The sequence below is a fragment of the Lissotriton vulgaris genome, chromosome 8, assembly GCF_964263255.1.
Source record: "Lissotriton vulgaris chromosome 8, aLisVul1.2, whole genome shotgun sequence".
Taxonomy (NCBI): domain Eukaryota; kingdom Metazoa; phylum Chordata; class Amphibia; order Caudata; family Salamandridae; genus Lissotriton; species Lissotriton vulgaris.
Window position 1 is genome coordinate 1,302,936,154 of NC_141696.1, and position 18,850 is coordinate 1,302,955,003.

General features: G+C 48.4%; 1 protein-coding gene across 2 annotated transcripts in view; it reads left to right on the forward strand.

The window, feature by feature from the left end:
* Nucleotides 1-18,850, forward strand: part of C8H11orf65 (chromosome 8 C11orf65 homolog) — a 262,871-nt gene that overhangs the window by 137,270 nt on the left and 106,751 nt on the right. Inside the window, exon 6 of one of the 2 annotated variants that reach the window (XM_086933476.1) lies at nt 610-780. The exons of the other annotated variant lie outside the window; for it this stretch is intronic. Within the exon in view, the coding sequence (XP_086789602.1) occupies nt 610-780 (171 nt within the window). The remainder of the gene's footprint in view (nt 1-609; nt 781-18,850) is intronic. 2 annotated transcript variants of the gene reach the window in all.

Genomic DNA, 18,850 nt, shown 5'->3' on the forward strand with positions numbered 1-18,850 from the left:
TGTAAATACTTACACCTGTTATCTGGACACAGGCTGTACAAAATTAGGTAGAAAAGTAATATGGTAGTTACCTGCCACTATGTAAACTATAAAACAAACAAACACACTCTTTGAATGATGTCATCAGTGTTGTCATTTGAGATGTTATCAGTGATATCACAAATTATGTCATAGGACATGTCATGAGTGATTTAATATGTTAGGTCATAAGCAGTGCATAGCAGGGAGGCAAGTTATAGTTCGCTCTGATAACTTTAACTGGTGAATGTATGTGTTTTTATTAGTTTAAAACATTCATGTTGTCACTGACATATTCGCATATTCACATAAGTTACATTAAGCTTTGTTTTTTTGTAAATATATACACATACATATATGTAAATGTACAGATAGATCTATTTAATATATATATTTACAAACCTGCGTGGTGGATGTAAGTTAAGACTTCACAGGGATAGGATGCTTGTACTTTGGCTTAATATACTAAAGCAACATTTGTTTGTACAACAGTAGTAAAAAAATATGTATATTAAAAGGGTTGTTCAAAATCTGCTTTTAAAAGACAGTTTCACACAAGCTAAAGTTACTGTACATCTCTCACTCACTCAGGTATTATGAAGGTAGCCTGCATGCAGAGACATCAGAACCAAACACTGCTGTCCTCATCCAACGAGCTACACAAGGTCTAATAAACTCAGCAGAACTACACGGACCAGACAGTGTGATGGACTGGGAAGTGGATGAGCTGCTCAACTGGACAAATGCACTAAACTTTGAAGAGTAAGGAACATTACATGGATGTCAGTGGTATTTATATAGGCTAACCTAGTCAAAAGGCTAGAGAGCACTGCACATGGTGAAATGCAAATAATCAGTCAACAAATAATTAGAGAAGTAGCTGTGTTGAGGGATCAGAAGTGGATTCTTACTCCATTGTGATGTAGTGTTCTTGAAAGTGGTAAACCTTCAGCTCTTTCTTAAATTGGAGTATGGCTGGGACGTTATAAGTAGATACAGGAATGTTGCTGTAGTTCCTAGGTTCAGGTCACCATGGATGCATAAGTTTGAATATTTAGTAAAACAGGTCTAATACACTGTTTAGGAAAGTGTCTGGAAACTTTACATTGCTGGGCTATGGTGTGTAGATGAGGAGAAACTAGCAGGAAAATGTTGGGCTAGGGTTTCATCTGAAAAAGTGGGACTCAAAACCTTGTATGAAAACATTCTGCTCTTTAATGAGTGTTATTGTTTCATTTCCTTAAATATAATGGCTAAGCTGCTTCCTCTTTTACATGTGCAGGTGTAAGTATTGATTTAATTGACTCGATGGATAGCTTCATGTATTATTGCTGCCATGTGTTCCCCATCCATGATTCATTGTGAAGAGCAAGTCAGGTTCTGTCTCTGTCAGTAGGTCGAAGATGCTTTATTTGTTCATTGAGCCACCATTTAATGGCAGGCAGTTTTAGAGCTAATTTGTATTTGGAGGCGGAGTGATTTAAGGCTAGAGGAAAGTAAGTATTGTTCTTAGAGATGTTGGTTAGTGTTAGTGTTATTGTTGATTGGTTGTGATTTTTCTTGAGTGTTGTGCAGCGGGATTGATTGTAAGAAGTTTGTAGATTTGATGGGGCTGACGTTCTGATGATTCTTGTTGTCATTGTTCTGTTCAAAAAGTCTTAGGGAGGCATTTTGGGGGGTCTACACACGTGGGAGGTGGGAGACTGTTTGTGATTGTGACACTGGGATTATTAGCAGTTTTTGAAAAGGGGATATGCAGACCAATATGTTTGTGTGTTAGTAAAAGAGATGCAAGATTAGGAGGTGGGTTGTGGACTATTTTTCTTTTGTATCTGTTAAAGGGGGAAATTCATACATTTTCTGGATTTCTTTCTTTCCAAAACACAGCCTAGAAAAGGCATTCTAGACCCTTTGGCAACACGGACTTGTCAATGTGCCAACCTGAGACATAAAGCTAGATGGAATGCAACCGCCTCACAACCCACTGAGCATTACTTGAGTGAGATGCATTTTAGGCAATGATCAATCCTGTGAGAGATCACAGGAATAGTTAGTGAAATCTAAACCCCTTTTCATCAAGGAAAGGCACACTCAAAAACACTAGGAAATCTGAAATATATTTTCTAGATGTATTACAAATTAAAACCCTATCCTAGTGCATTTAATGTAAGTAATAACTATTATATTAGCAAAGCAGTGGTAATTATATTTATCAGGAGGGTGAATAATAAAAAAATAACATTATAACATTGTTATTGTATCATAAAGCTTATTTTTATCAATATATTCAACCCAACCTTTCTCTCGGCTAAGCTAAACTTCGCACCATAAGCAGCCTGCTTCGATTTTCAAAAGATGCTTTACACCTGCATCCCCTCTTCTGAACAATAGAGTCAATGTACTATGCTCATCAGTGTCTGCAGACAGGCAGGTAAGCTACCAATGAAGGCTGAATGTATTTCCCTGTAGCCTTTTTCGAAGGAAGGTGATTAGAGCTCTACAGATCCTTCTGTCTTGAGTTTGCGGTATGCAGTTCCTGTCTATCTCATTACACTCTGTTCTTAGTTTGTATCTGAACATTTTCACAATAAACACATAGCAGACAGACATTCACTTATATTCTGTAAAACTTTGCTTATTGCTTAAAAATAATACATGAGAAGTGAAGTTAGTTTCTAGTTAACCTTGTTCGTTATTTTAAAAATAATCACAGGAAAGGAAAATTCATTCCATACAGAAAAACATAAATATATTCATGCAGACTTAATTATAATTTTGTAATAATGATGCTGTAACTGCATTCCTTCCTCCTATACTTAATAACCACAGATCCCTTCATCCTCCTGCACCTTGGTTCTCTGAAGATTTAAAATTACAACGAGCCAAGTGCAAGGCTCTGGAAAGAAAATGGAGGCTCTCCTATTCAACCCCTAGTAAGGTTGCTTATAAAGAAGCATTAAAGAGCTATCATGCTAACTGTAAATTGGCCAAGGCCACCCTTACGGCATCCACGATTACTCAAGCACAGAATTGTCCGCGGACTCTTTTTGCAGTGGTGAAGAAGCTAACGGGAGCAGACACGGTACCTTCTCCTCCGGCTTTGGATAAATCACAGTGTGATGCCATCGCAGATTTTTTCATCTCTAAGGTGGAGCGTATTCATGAATCCTTGATTACTCCTCTGCCATCTGTTGATTCCCTACCGGCGGATACTTTTAGCAGTCCTCTTCCCTCTCCCTCAATGCACATCTACGACTGGCTATTGTTTGATGACATCACTTTCTCATCGTGCTTGAACAGTATCAGGTCAGGCTCCCCTCGGGACCCTGTTCCTATGAAAATTCTAAAACTGTTGGACCTCGAACCACGGAGAGTCCTATTGAGACTTCTGAATACATCTCTTACAGAGTCTATGGTGGCACAAGAGTGGAAGCATGCCATGGTCGTTCCCTTGCTGAAGAAGACCGGCGCGGACATCACTAATTTAGCCAATTTCAGCCCCATATCCCTGCTGCCTGCATGTTCTAAAATTTTGGAACGACATGTGAACACTCAGCTTAATTCGTTTGTCGAGAACGTGGGATATCTACATCCATCCCAATCTGGCTTTCGCGCACATTACTCCACTGAATCCGCACTCCTCGGAGTGACGGAGAGGCTTCGGCACGGTATCGATCGTGGGGAGACCTTTGCACTCATCCTTTTAGATTTGAGTGCAGCGTTCGATACCGTGTCTCATTCCATTCTTCTTGACTCTCTCCGTTCCCTTGGTGTTGCTGGATCTGCGCTGGGGTGGATTGCCTCCTTTTTAAGGGAGCGTACCTTTCAGGTGTTTTCGACAGAAGCTGAATCTGCTGTCTATTCCTCGGCATATGGCGCCCCCCAGGTGTCGATTCTCAGCCCTCTGCTGTTTAACATCTATGTCAGACCCCTTGCTACCATCGTGGAGGACGCCGGTTTGACAATCTATTTGTATGCCGACGACACGCAGATTGTGTTCTCTCTCTCCAGCAGTGAGGGCCATGAGGTCTCTGCCTTGAAATCTGGCCTGTCACGCGTTGCTGCTTGGATGCATGACCATGCTCAACGGTGACAAGACCGAGGTTGTTATTTTGGGCAAGAATAAAGATCTGTGGGGCCCTCGGCATTGGCCCTGTGATATGGGTCCTTTGCCGAATCCAGTCCCCTTAGCCCGCAACCTCGGCTTCCTCATTGACGACAGGCTCTCTGTGAGACAGGTCGCTGCAATCTGTTTTTCCACCTTAAGATGGTTGCAGAAGATCCTATGGATGCTGCCTCGCTCTACTCAGAGAACTGTTGTCCAGGCTCTTGTGACCTCCCGCATCGACTATGGGAATGTGCTTTATCTCGGGCCGACAAGGCCACTATAAATAAGCTTCAGGTGGTGCAAAACTCTTCAGCTCGTTTATTATGTAATGTACCCCGGAGATCTTCCGCAGCTCAGGCTCTGCGTGACCTTCATTGGCTTAAGGTCCCGAATCGTGTAAAATTTAAAACCTTATGCCTTCTCTTTAAAATCAGGCAGGGTTCTGCCCCTAAATACCTTCAGAACCTGGTTCAAGTCTATAAGCCTGGTCGCACTTTAAGATCTTCCACTAGTGGCAATTTTTCTGTTCCCAGAATTAAACTGGCCAAAATGGGTGGCCACTCGTTTTCTTATCTTGGCCCAAAGATGTGGAATGCTCTTCCGCCGGCCTTGAAAGCCGAGACTGATCTCCTCCCTTTTCCTAAAAAATTGAAGACCCTTCTATTCAATTAATCCCTCTGCACTGTTTGTTCTGTTTTGGGCCTTTTGCTTGTTTTTCTTTCTTATATCTATCCCTGGCGCCGGGAAACCCATTGAGGGTAGCTGTGCGCAATATAAGTTTAAATAAATAAAATAAATAATAAATAACAATATGAATAAATGTGAGTTTATATTTGAAACATCTACTTAAACAAACAGCATATATAATTCGAGAAGGGGATATCTAGAAGAGGAAATACACGATAACTATAATAAACGAGTGAAAAGTGGGGATGGAGTTTTAAGGCTCAGATTTCTGAAGTGGATATGACACTGATAGCTGAGAGGTGTTTCTACATCTATGAACAGTGTATTTGGAGTGTTATTTTCTTGGAAAGTCTGAGTGTAAAAAATTGAGTTACTAACTTATCCTATAATTGCTAGGTCAATACATGTTGGCATTGTGGAATTGGGAGAGGGTGTCTGCTAGATGTTAGGATGTGTTGTGCTGCAATGTGGGTGTCAGTGCATGCATTCATGAAGAGCTACTGCCTTGACAACCAGGTAATTTCAGCTGCTCGGTTGTGCAAGACGTTTTGGGCCGAGCCCACTTCACAGAACAGCCACCTGGGAACGTACTGATTTGGTATCTTTTATAAAATGAGGAATCTATGGTTAGAAGATAGATTGCCCCAGTATTGGAACCTTCATAGATTCCCATAGCTTGTATCATTCCCTGTCGTCGGAATGGGAGTCTCGGTAACAAAATAACATAGCAGTAGGTACAAAAGAGAAAGAAAAAGGCCTAGGCCTCATTCCCCTTTTGTAGCATATCCAAAATGGGACCTCAAGATCTGCCGCACCTTCTCTTCGAAGACCGTCCGGGATCTTGAGGGTCGCCTCCTCACTTGGCTGCAGAAATTGAAGTCAAGGAAGGACACAGTGTCAGGCGACAGTGAGGACTTTTCTTCTGCAACATCATCTAGGTCAGTCGGGGGCGTGGCTTGGACGCCGATCGGGATGGCGGCGTGAGCCTGCAGCTCCGTGCTTGATCCAGCAAATTATCCTGGGAACTCTGCCATAAGCGCTGATTGCGGCACGGATACTCTGCTCGGAGGAACGGAGGAATCCTGTTACGGGCCGGCGGGAGACCAAATGAAGCGCTAGAACCCGATTCCGGAGCCTGAAGGTGCCGAGTCTTGAGAACGAAGATGGCGGCGGTCTAGAACTACGGAGGCTGATCTGCGGGACGAGACGGACTGCGGCTGGAGTGGGGTGAGAGCTACGGCCTGAAGAGGTGAGCGGAGCGGGGTCCCGGCAGCGCAAAGCTTCACAGCGCCGGCAGTGGTGAGGAGCGCTCTCCGCCAACTCGGAGACCGGCGGGCGTGGCGCCCATCCCCCACTCCCCGACATGGCGGCCGTATGAGAAGGTCCCGCTCCCGGACTGCATCCCATGACTCCCGCAGCTGCTGGGAGTCTAGCAACGTTAAACAGCAGACACCCATTGAGGGGAGGCATGCAAGGGACGGAGCTGATGTGTAGATTGGTGGCACTAATCCCCGACATCAGGATTGACTAATTATCCCGAGCGAGGGACCTGGCGGCAAGCAGCTCCCGGGGCTGAATATCGGCAGATACAGCCACTACTGAGCTGTATGGGGATTGGACCCGGGCAGGCTCGGTGGACTGGCTGAAGCTACAGGAGGCCGGCGACCATCAGCAACACACCTACACCGCATGGCCATATGAGAAGCGGAGGTACAGGGACTGAGCGGCGTTGGAGATTGGGGCATAGGACTGACACGGCGCAGCGCCCATAAGCAGACCGCACGTCCAGCTCTGGCCGACGGCCGCCTGCTTCACCGGGTGCACGCTATTGGTTCCTCCAAGTACCTGGACTGGGCCTTCCCTCGACTTTGTTGTGGGGATGTGGTGAACCCACGCAGGGGGCACCGACAGACTGTTTAAGGGGTAACCCCTGGGCCACGGGGGACCTGCTGGCGTACTGTAAGAGATAAGGAACTGTGGAAGGCCATCTTGAAAACAGGAGTGAGGCCTACGTGCTGAAGACGAACTGGCCCCTGGAGTTAGAGACCACTGCTGGGGGAGAACGTTGAGATTACTGAGCGGCGAAAGGGTACGGAGGGCCGCCTTCACTCGACATATGGAAGTTGGGACTGGAAAATCCCCTAGAGGCGAATCTACGACGACGCACGCGGCAACCAAGATGGCCGCTAGTGGCAGTGACCTGAACATGAAGCAGGGACATGACCAGGCGAACATACCGGACACGGATAGCGGAACCCATACTGCCCCGGACACATCTGCGCAGGAACGGAGGCTGAATATGCGACTGGATAGCATACTGGAGGCGATAACCGCGATCAAGGAGTCCCTACATCAAGATATAACGCAGGTCGCCACGGGACTGGGCCTCCTGAGGGCGGACCATGCTAAACTCACTGATAGAGTGAAGGAAAATGAGCTACTGCTTCAGGAGCTCAAACCAGCGGTAGTGACCGTAGAACACAAACTGACCGATATCCTCGGTCGCTTGGGGACACTGGAGAAACGCGCAGAGGATTCCAAAAGCCGCAATAGGAGGAACAACGTAAGGGTGGTGGGCCTGCCAGAAAAAGTTGAAGGGGATGACGCAGTGGCCTATATGGAGAACTGGTTTAAAACGGTCGTGGCCCCGGAGGGTCTCTCTCCCTTTTTCTCCCTGGAGCGAGCGCACAGGGTCCCAGCCCGCCCGCCCATGCAGGGCCGCCCACCCAGGCCGATGGTGGTAAGACTATTGCACTACAAGGACCGAGACCTACTAATACAGAGGGCGCGTTCAGTGGGCCCCTTTCAGGTGGACAATAGCTCGGTCACGGTTTTCCCAGACTACACACAGGAGGTCCAAAAGAGCAGGGCATCCTATCTGACTGTGAAATAAGAACTGAGGGAGGAGGGGATACAATACTCCTTGCTTTTTCCGGCCAAGCTACGAGTGATCCTGGATGGAAAGACCCAATTCTTTCAGACCCCTGACGAAGTGTGGTCATGGCTCGAGTTATACCGTGCTGGTACGGACCGCAAGAGTAAAGGCGAAAGGGAGAGACAAAAACCGGTCCAGGTGCGAAAATCACAACGCATCCGCAAGCGAAATAAACTTAAGAGAGCGATGAGGGACGACCAGATGGCGGTGGACAGAAAGGGAGCATTAGCTGCAACGGCGATCATTACGGGCTTACAACAAGAGAAGACATCGATGGGCTCGGACTCTGAAGACGACGGAGGAAAATCTGGAGGAGACGTCTCGGAAGCTGATAGCTCGGCGGGGCCAGTGGTCCCCCACAGACAGCAGATGGACTATTTAACGAATGACATTTAGCGTGAAGACCATAACCGCTACTCCTGTTGGGGCAGCCTACCCTGGTGTTTGGCGGACTGGCAGGTACTGCGCTGCAAATGCAGTATGGGATCATGGGCGCGGGGCGGGGGCCTTGCTTGCTCTGGGTCGGCTCTGAATCACCCTCTCGTTGCCCTTAAGGCCTTCAGTTATGGCGACTACAGATTAGTGAAATGTGTGATGTGTTACAGGTTTGGATGGGGGCTGATGTTGTGTTATTAGGTCCTGTCCTGGGGAGAGAGGTTAGGGGAGTTTTCTGGGGTGTTCTGAAAGGGGGGTTTTACTGCAATGATGTGGGTAACGAATTGTCGCTGTTGAAATGGTCGGGAGATGGCTGCTATGGGGACGTTACCTAATTTAAAATGCCTTACATGGAATGTCCGTGGACTTCAAACAATGTCGAGACGACACAAGGTGCGCGCCCATTTGGTGAGGCGAGGCGTCCAAATTGACTGTTACAAGAAACTCATTTAACCAAGCAGGAATGCACTGCACTACAGAGGAGGTGGCATGGTCAGGTATTTGGCACCACGTATTCAGCGTTTGCCAGGGGGGTGCTGATATGGGTGAGAGCGGGGGTCCCATTCCAGGCCACAAACCTGCTAGTGGACCCTGAAGGTCGGTATGTGGTGGTGGAGAGGAGGCTGTATGGCCGGGATGTGGTCTTATGTAGTATATACGCCCCCAATGCTGACCAGGCCCATTGTTTCGATAGTCTAGCAGGTTCGCTGGCACACTTCCTGGCAGGCCCCATCATCCAGGGAGGTGACTTCAATTCGATCATTGATGTGGCACTCGATAGGTCGCATCCACCATTAGCCGACTCCCCAGTGCGCAGGTTAGCCACACACAGGAAAGACTGGCAGGGGAGGTGGGGCCTAATAGATGTATGGAGGGAGCAACATCCTGATGTTAGGGACTATTCCTTTTTCTCAGCTTTACATGCGTTACATGTTAGGATAGACTCCGTCCTATGTAGTGGCCCCCTGGCTGCCATGATAACACACACGGAGTACCTAGCTAGGACCATTTCAGATCATAATCCCTTACTAGTGACAGTGCAGTGGCAACAGGCGAGATCTGCGGTCCCAACATGGAGGCTGCGACCTGATACATTAGAGGACCTGGTGTTCAGTGACACGGTCCTACAGGGCATCGAGCACTACTTTGATGAGAACGAGGGTTCAGCTGCCACGAGATCGATAGAATGGGATGCGATGAAGGTGGTGGTGAGAGGCATCTGTATGGGCAGATTTTCGAATGCAAGGACGTCGGTTTTGGCTGATCTGGGGAAGGCGGAAAGTGTGTTGAGTGGTCTAGAGCAGCGTAGACCTGAGCGACCGGAATTACAGGAGCAGTTACTAGAGGCAAAGGAAATGGTAGCGACAGAAACAGAGCGGCTGCGATGTTATGACTACAAGCTGTATACCACCAAGGTACATGCAGAAGGGGATAAAGTGGGAACGCTACTTGCTAAGCTTGCCAATCCAGAACCTAGAGGTTGCCCGATTATGAGCATCAGAAATGAGACAGGGGAAATAGTCTACTCGCAGACGGCAGTTCTGGCGCGCTTCCAGTCGTATTACACGAGTCTGTATGAGAGTCAGCTGGGGGGGGGTCTCTGCGACAGGCGAATACCTAGAGACTTTTCATCTCCCAGTGCTAGATGGCGAGGCCGTGAAGGACTTAAGCGGCCCCTTAACGCTGTCAGAGATCCGGGTGGCCATTAAGCAGATGGCTAGAAATAAGACGCCGGGTGTAGATGGCCTACCGATTGAATTCTACGTGAAATATATTGATACCTTAGCACCCAGGCTACTGGCGGTGTACTCTGAGGCCATGATACTGGGGCATTTGCCCAAATCAATGAGGGAAGCGCTAGTGGTGCCGCTGCTGAAACCTGGTAGGGAAGCTTCAGATGTGACGTCATATAGGCCCTTGTCTATGCTAACGGTGGATTATAAGATCATGAGCCGTATTCTAGCCATTATATTACTACCACACATGACAATGCTGATACACAGGGACCAAGCAGGGTTTATTCCTACTAGGAACACATCTATAAACATTCGCCGATTGGTTCGTATATCAGACAGCGCCGTGGATTCGGATCAAAAACCAGCAGTATTGTCGGTTGATATCGAAAAGGCTTTCGATAGCCTTGAGTGGAAGTATCTAGATGAGGTATTGGTGAAGTTCGGCCTAGGGGACGGGTTTGGGCGGTGGACGAGAGTTCTCTACTCCTCTGCTACCGCCAGAGTACGATTGGGGTCCGTTATATCCTCCGATTACCCGGTGCGTAGAGAGACGAGGCAGGGTTGCTCGCTGTCTCCCCTGCTGTTCGCATTGGCGATGGAACCACTGGCAGCGCAGGCGAGGTCGGGAGCATTGTACAATGGGGTTAGACGTGGTGAGGAGTCACATCACATATCACTGTATGCAGATGATCTGTTGCTGTACCTGGAAGATAGGGAACGGGCTCTGGAAGGAGCTGTAGAGATGTTATCCAGCTTTGGTCGGCTATCAGGCCTTAAGGTAAACTGGAATAAAACCTGTGTTTTCCCGTTGCCGGCGGACACGCCATATCCCCCTCTTGCAGTGGAGGTGGTCTGGGAGTCCACATGCTTCACTTATCTGGGAGTCCGCGTTTACCACAACGCCGTGAATCTGCTGGAGGGAAATATAGGGCGCTGCATAAGGGCACTAAAGAGGTGTATGTCCTTTTGGGCCTCCCTCCCTCTATCGGTACTAGGCCGGGTGTTGAAGATGGTGGCTCTGCCAAGGTTGCTCTATTACTTCCGTACCCTGCCGATATGGATCCCTCAGCGGATCTTTAAAGACTTGAAGACGATGATTACTGACTTCCTTTGGGAACACGGACGATGTAGGGTGGCACTGAATACTCTGCTCAGACCCAAACTTGAGGGAGGGATGGCGGTTCTCGACTTTGAACTATATTACCTGGCGGCTCAACTGCAGATATTAACGCAAAACATTGCCAGGGAATTTAGAGGCCCAGACCAAGAACGAGGGACCGGTATCCAGCGACATATCCTGTCATACATAGTCATGCAACAGAAATTAGATTTGAGGGATCTCACCATGGAGGAAAAAACCCTTCGGTTATGCTGGCACAGAAGTCTGAGGAGAGCGAAGACAGCCCGACCGTATGCGCCGGAGATCCCACAGGGGATGCTGACGGCTCTGCCGCATGGGGGCGATTGGTCCCAGTTGTCGGAATGGGAAGAGTTGGGCCTGCAGATGGTGGGGGACTTATATATAGATGGGATGCTGGTCCCCTTTCGGACGTTGCAGGATCAATTTGGTCTCCCAGACGGGAGCTACCTCTTGCATGCGGCAGTGGTTGCGGCGATGCAGAAGCACTGGAAGGGAGGGCTAGTGGAACCGGACACGACCATGGCCTGCCAGTATGTGGTGATGGCTGCGGGCACTTTTAAAGCGGTGACCTGCCTCCACTCTAGAATGTTACACGAGGGACTGGAGCCGCTACATGTGCTGAAGACGAAATGGGAAGACAGCATAGGTAAACCCATACCAGACACGGTCTGGGGCCATATTTTGAAATGGACGTGGAAGGGTAGCAGAAATGCCCGCTTCCAGCAGGTGCACTTCTTCATACTACATAGGGCCTACCTGACCCCGGGGAGGATTAAGCGGTACTTTCGGGTGCAAGATGCAGCGTGCCCAAGGTGCTTAGCGCCCGAGGTTGAGCTGGATCACTTGTTGTGGGGATGCCCGAAATTAGGGACATACTGGCCTGAAGTGGGAGAACTTCTGAACGCAGTTACTGACAGGGAGGACGCCTGGGGATATTCTAAGGTAAGGAATCTATCACTAACTAATGTCTCTTACAGATATATTGTTACACAAGTAGTAACTTGTGCTTTGTTTTCTCGGTCCTGAAGAAGCGCCACAGATCTGTTGAGACCGCACAGGCGCGAAACATGTCGACCTTTCTCACATTATAGTTACCTTGGACCTTTTTAGTCTGCCATGGGTACCTTCTCATTAAAATGATACATCTGGTAAACCTTAGACAGTTTTAGACTCACGCTGCACGCACCACTTCACCCTCTAAAGAGGACAAACACCTGCATGCACTATATGGTGTTTTGTCCTAAAAGATCTCCGCTAAAGTGGCCCTTCGGGGGGCCAGTAGGGCATTGCAGCACCAGCCCGACGAGGAGCAAAACACCCAATGATGAAGCATGACATCCTTCGGGGTGTTAAGAGACAAGACTTGTTCTTCCCTCGCACAAGTGGGCCTCAAAAAACCTAGGACCACTTACACCTCTCTCTTACTCTGTATCGAGTGGGTGACTACTTGGGTGGGTGTCTACTTGTACCCCTCATCTGCAACAGTGCCCTTTGTTTTGATTAATACACTTCGCATTTAAAGCATAGAGCGCAGGCTCAATCCGCATTCACTGTTATCTGAACACATTCCTTGAGAGGTACAATGCCTCTATGTGATAAAATGGAAGCGCGTCGAAGCGGAAGTGCGTCTGTTTCCACACAGCAATGTGGATAAGCCTTTACTTCACAAGTGTTACAACGCATGCAATGTATCAACTTGCCTAGTAAAGGCTACGTGTTGTAACATCGCATGCGTTGTAACACTTGCGAAGTATGGTACACAGTGTAACAGCCGTGTACAGCTGACCTGGAGAGCTGCTGACGGCCGGGCTTGGCTGCGCTGTTTCTTGTCCTCCGTAGTGGTGTTCATTGGGCCGGGCTTTGCTCCGCTCGTGGTCCGGCCGGGCTTGGCTCCGCCGGGCCTCTGGGCACTACAATCCCCAGCAGCCCCAGCACGGCAAGGAAGGCGCTGACGCGACCTGGAAGCGCCTGGAGGCGCATAAAGGCTCCCTTGGTGTGGAGTCCGGGGGGAGCCGTGTACAGCTGACCTGGAGAGCTGCTGACGGCCGGGCTTGGCTATGCTGTGTTTCCTGTCCTCCGGAGTGGTGTTCATTGGGCCGGGCTTTGCTCCGCTCGTGGTCCGGCCGGGCTTGGCTCCGCCGGGCCTCTGGGCACTACAATCCCCAGCAGCCCCAGTGTGGCAAGGACGCCGCTGACACGACCTGAAGGCGCCTGGAGGCGCATAAAGGCTCCCTTGGTTCCTCGTCCCGCGGGCACGCCCGGGACAAGGGCGGGCCGTCTGCAGCCGTCAGAGGCAAGAAGTGGATGAGCTGGGCCACGGACTTTGGCTTTTCTTCCTCGGACCCTGGACTAACTGTAAGATATAATTTCTTGTATCGATTTTATCTGTGTTTTGTTTCCTGGTCCTTATCAACATTATCGAACCCTAAACACCAACTGGGTGAGACATTTTCGGTCAACCTCACCTGCATATAGTGCTTTTGGTCCATTAATATGTCAAAGCTTAGATCAACAAAACCTTCGACCGCAAATGAGACAAGGACAATGGATAATTATCTTGTGAAGGTGGTCAATAAAATTAATAAAGAAAGGCGTCTCTCACTAAATAGGGTAAGCCCAGACACTTCACCTACAAGACTGAGATCGCCTTCTACTCCGCTGCCCCAGTCAGATAGTTGCCTGGATGATCCTAACGTTACTGTCACTAATGATGTATCCACCATGGTGACACCGGAAGAGCGGGAGGTTATAATCGACCCGACCCCCAGTCAGACTCCGACACCCTCCCCAAGGCCTTCACCAGTCCAATCACCGGTTCGAAGAGTAGTGAGGGCGTGTAGGAAGGCTCCTGTTAAATGGGTGGTGGGTCGGAAGTCAAAAAAGATGGGTACTACATCAACTAGCAGTGGAAGTACACCAGAACCCACAAATAACGCTGAGTTAAATAATTTGCACCCTGCCCATATAGAGCTCCTGGCAACTATCATCGAGTGAAAACTAGAAGCAATGGTTAGACCTCTTGTGGCAAAGCTAGAGCTGGCCACACAAGAAGTCTCTAGATTAGGGGGCCTCCTAGATTCTCACTTGACTCGGATTCACACACACACGAGTCCTCCTTTTGGTAACAACGTAATAGGGGCTGTAGCTTCTGCTAGGACAAGGGGTACAGGGCCAACGGTCACAGGACAAAATTTACCAGTCATACGATCACAGAAAACCCCATCTCCTAATCTACCATCTGTGGGAGCCCCACTAGTACATCCATTAGTACAACCACGCCTACCATAAAATGGCAGTCAGAACACTACAGTGGGGGGAGAAAACGGTGGAAGAAGTAGGCCCAAGAGAAAAAACTCAGTTAACCTCCCACCAGAGTGTGTTCCATACACAGTGGTATTAACAAATGTCCCAGAGGTATACTCCTGTCTGTCTGATTCCAGTTTAGAAACCATGCCGCTTTAAAAAATAAAACACTAGCATGGCTGAATAGGAATTGTGGTTTCCCGTTTGCCTTTTCAAAAGACATAATCTCCACCCAAAGAGTCAGCTGGATTGACAACACTAGAAAGAATTCGAGTGGGGACTGCATTATTGTAAACTTTAAGCACCCCCAACACGTGGCGACAGTCCTCCTCAGAGCAGCCTCTCTACCCATAGTGGAAAACTCTGTATGTGCTAGGCCCCTAGGGTTCTTCTACAATCACCTGGATAACACCCAGCGCCCACCACCACATCAGCATAAGTACCCAGCAAATGGGTACAGAAGGGGTGTGGCTGGTTGTGTCCCAAATGTCTTTCAACATCAACAAAATGGGGACCCTTATTGTTACCAGCTGGCTAATACACATACTCAGTTCGATCAGGTCTTACCACTATACAATCGCTATACCCCTTTATCCTCACTTGAGGAAAATGATTGACTGCCTATCGATTCGGGGAGTACTGCTCAGCCACCCACATCTTCTTTTAAAATTGAACATGGAACATTGCTGGTATTAAGAACAAAGTCAGAAATGTTGATTGGATAAACACATTAAAATCTTTTGACATTATTGCCTTACAAGAGACATGGGATCAGGCGAATAGCTTCTCTTTGGACGGCTACAGTCACTTTTGCATTCCTGCAATTAGCAGTGCTGCAGGCAGAGCCAAGGGAGGATTATTAACCTTATTTAAATTGGATGTAAAAGGCAAATTAACACAGTGTATCTCAGGTTGTGAAAATTGTTTGATTGTTGAACTATCTACCCAGGATAAGGCCAAGATTCTATTTGTAAATTTTTATAACTCTAATGCAAATGAGTGTACCAGTCAAAATTTGGAAGTACTGGATAAATTCTTGTCAGTCTACAGTGCAAATGTAAATACTTTTGAAATATTACTTTTAGGGGATTTTAATATCCACCCCTGCACCCTACCATGTATTAGTCAGGATGAGGAAGGTCCTCCCCTCTCTTCACCTATCCATCTGGAACACACTAGGCGAGGAGAGTATCTAGAAAATTTTCTTGCCAGGTGGAATTTGTATGAGTCAGGTTGCGGGGATGGTAAAAGTAGGTCTCCTACATTTAAGGGCAAAGATGATGGCACTATTATAGATTATATACTATATAACTCTGTTCGAGAATAACCACGTGAGAGGTGTGTTTGCCGGATCTGTGACCCCCGGAACTCCAGCCTTCTTTTGCCTACTTTTCGCGGCCCCCGCTCCGCAGGTGCCGCTCACGGAAAGAGACTTCGGATAAGAGGGCGGTGAGGAGACTACGACCCGGGCTTCAGCGGGGCTGCGAGGACCAGCGGGCAGTGCGTTCCTAATCTGCCGCAGCTGGTCCTCTTCCCGCCCCCTCCTCCCGGATTGTGAATTAAAGCCTCGTGTTGCCTGCTTCTCGGCGGAGCCCTCTGTTCGAGAATAACCACGGGAGAGGCGTGTTTGCCGGATCTTTGACCCCCGGGACTCTAGCCTTCTTTTGCCTACTTTTAGCGGCCCCCGCGGCCGCTCACGGAAAGAGACTTCGGATAAGAGGGCGGTTAGGAGACTACAACCCGGACTTCAGTGGGACTGCGAGGACCAGCGGGCAGTGCGTTCCTAATCTGCCGCAGCTGGTCCTCTTCCAGCCCCCACCTCCTCACTCTATACATTTGCCCAGGGGCTCGCGCAAGCGGGACGCGCGCGGGCTGGCGCCGGGATAAGCCCGGGACAAGGGCGGGCCCTCTGAGGCCCTCAAAGACCGATTGAGGCCGGGCTGGGCCTACTTTTTTCCATCTACCGACTCCCATAGTCATTCAGAAAAGGGGGTGGTGATGAACAGAGTGTCTGAATTAAGCAGACCACTCTTACCCAGTCCAAAGATCAGGGCTTGATCCATCACCGTTATTTATCTCACTGCACCATCCCAGTTCAGGACCTGGCTATATGCAAATCAGTCTGTCCCTGGCCCAGTGCATCATGGGAACAGGGAAGACTAAACTACCAAGCCAATTCTTCACCAGAAAGGAGACAAGCTACCGGGGACCGGTTTCTGGCATTTCAGCCGTCGTCGGCCCGGCTTGCTTGAATCCTGATGGTGCAGTGAGAAAGGGACTCATGTCTGAGTATACCCTGCCACACCTATAGTGGCCAAAAACGATTCAGAAAAGGGGGTGGTGATGAACAGAGTGTCTGAATTAAGCAGACCACTCTTACCCAGTCCAAAGATCAGATCTTGATCCATCACCGTTATTTATCTCACTGCACCATCCCAGTTCAGAACCTGGCTATATGCAAATCAGTCTGTCCCTGGCTCAGTGCATCATGGGAACAGGGCTCAAAAATAAAATCATGCACTGGCTCGCCCAATTTAGACCTCTTGCACATAACATCAATGGCGAGATTGTGCATGTTAGACGACTCCCTTGGTTGGGTAGTAGGCTCAAGGATATTGAAGGAGATTTAGTAGTTATAAATTTCAGAGACCCCCGAGCAGTCACTTACATATTAAACTGGCCCCAGGGTGGAGGCAGTAACTCCATAGTCCCGCGCCCACGGACTTATTTCTATCCTAGATCCCTGGTGTTTCCCCCTACCTACATTGGTGGTCAAATCTCAAACCAGATTGCTCCCTCACTGTCCTACAACACTGGGTATTCACCACAACCCCCACATCTCCACCATGTTGCTGACCCCTTTGGGTGGAATACGGTACCTTTCAGGCCCAACTTAAATCCTAATAAGAGCATGGAACATTTGAGGCCCTTCACACCTCTGGAGACATCAAATAGGTTTGATGTCTTCTCTGGTTTGGATAACTGCGATTGAAGTTTATTGTCTGACCACAGTAAGGATGGTCAAACAATCGAAATGGGTGATGGTTTGACCAATGGGGAGGCTCATGTCATTGAACCCCTTTCTGAGCCATTAGCCAACACTGTGCCTTCGACAGCTGATCCTACTGTGGTGTGTACTAGCAAGCGCACATCCTCGTTGTCTATTCTCTCCTGGAATTTAGCCGGTCTTCAGGGCAAATTAGATTGCCCTGACTGGGGGTCCTTAATTGACACCCAAGATGTATGTATGTTTCAGGAGACTTGGGCACGGGAGGATAAATGGCGCTCAGGCTATGCGAGCTTCTCAATCACAGCTAATTGGGAGGGGAGAGGACGGACCTCGGGGGGCCTTTGCATTTGGGTGGCAGCATATTTGGGTTGTAAGGCCAGGGCCCTTAACACCAACTCACGGGATGTCCAGTGCGTAATGTTGGATTGGCCGAACCACTCCCAACTCATCCTGATAAATGTATATTCGCGACCAGTGGGTATAATCAGGCCATCACCCACCTTTGAGGAGCTTTCTATATTTCTTCCTAAATTACCCAAGGGTGCTGTGATCTTGGTGGAGGGAGATTTTAATTGTCAGTTCGAGCCGTTATCTTTGACAATGGAGGGAGCATTGATGGAGGAGGATGAACAGTGGGGAATACTGCAACTAGTAGGCCCTCCTGCTAAGCCATGGACTCCCCTCGCAACACAAATCTTGGCACTTACCCGTAACAATTCTCGGAGGGCCTGCAATGGTAGACAAAAATAGCTGAGAGGTATTTTAGTATTCCAGAATTACTAGGCGTAACTCCTGGGTTGCCGCAAGGTGATATGTTAAAACGATACTCAGTATAGGCAATGAGGCGAGCGGTAATACCCCAAAACCGCTCCAAAAGGGACCAGCAAGCTGTTCGATACACGGCGCCGGGTAACTAAAGAGGGAGATTGACACAGATAAGGTGCACTTCCTACGTGGACGAAACGGCGCACCCACCCATCCACGAACTTTTTCTCTGCCCGGTTACCATTTGACTCAGAAAGTAACGAGATCGTGTACAGCCAGAACATATAAATTGATATTCCGAATTCAGATTTCCACGTAACGCCCGGACTGGGCTTTTGCAAATACGAACTTTCTTTTCCTCAGAAGGACACTCAACAGAGTCTGCACACTGACCGGCCATTTCCCCTAAACTCGATATCACAACAGGATTGAGGACTATACATCCGGGTGTACTATATCTAGTCCAATAGATGATTCAATAAAGCCCTGAAGATTCGCAGTTTGTTCCCTGCGATGAAACACGTGTTGGCTTTTGCTATGGAACAATAAACAGAAGTGACTACACCAAGAAAAGACTGTCTATCCACCTATATATCTTGATTCATATGTAATCATTCTCGGAGAGTTACTTAATGTGTAGAGTTGTTCTGATACCTTCATTACTGTTCTAAAGAACAAACTTATACCATTATTATTTACTCATTGACTGTGT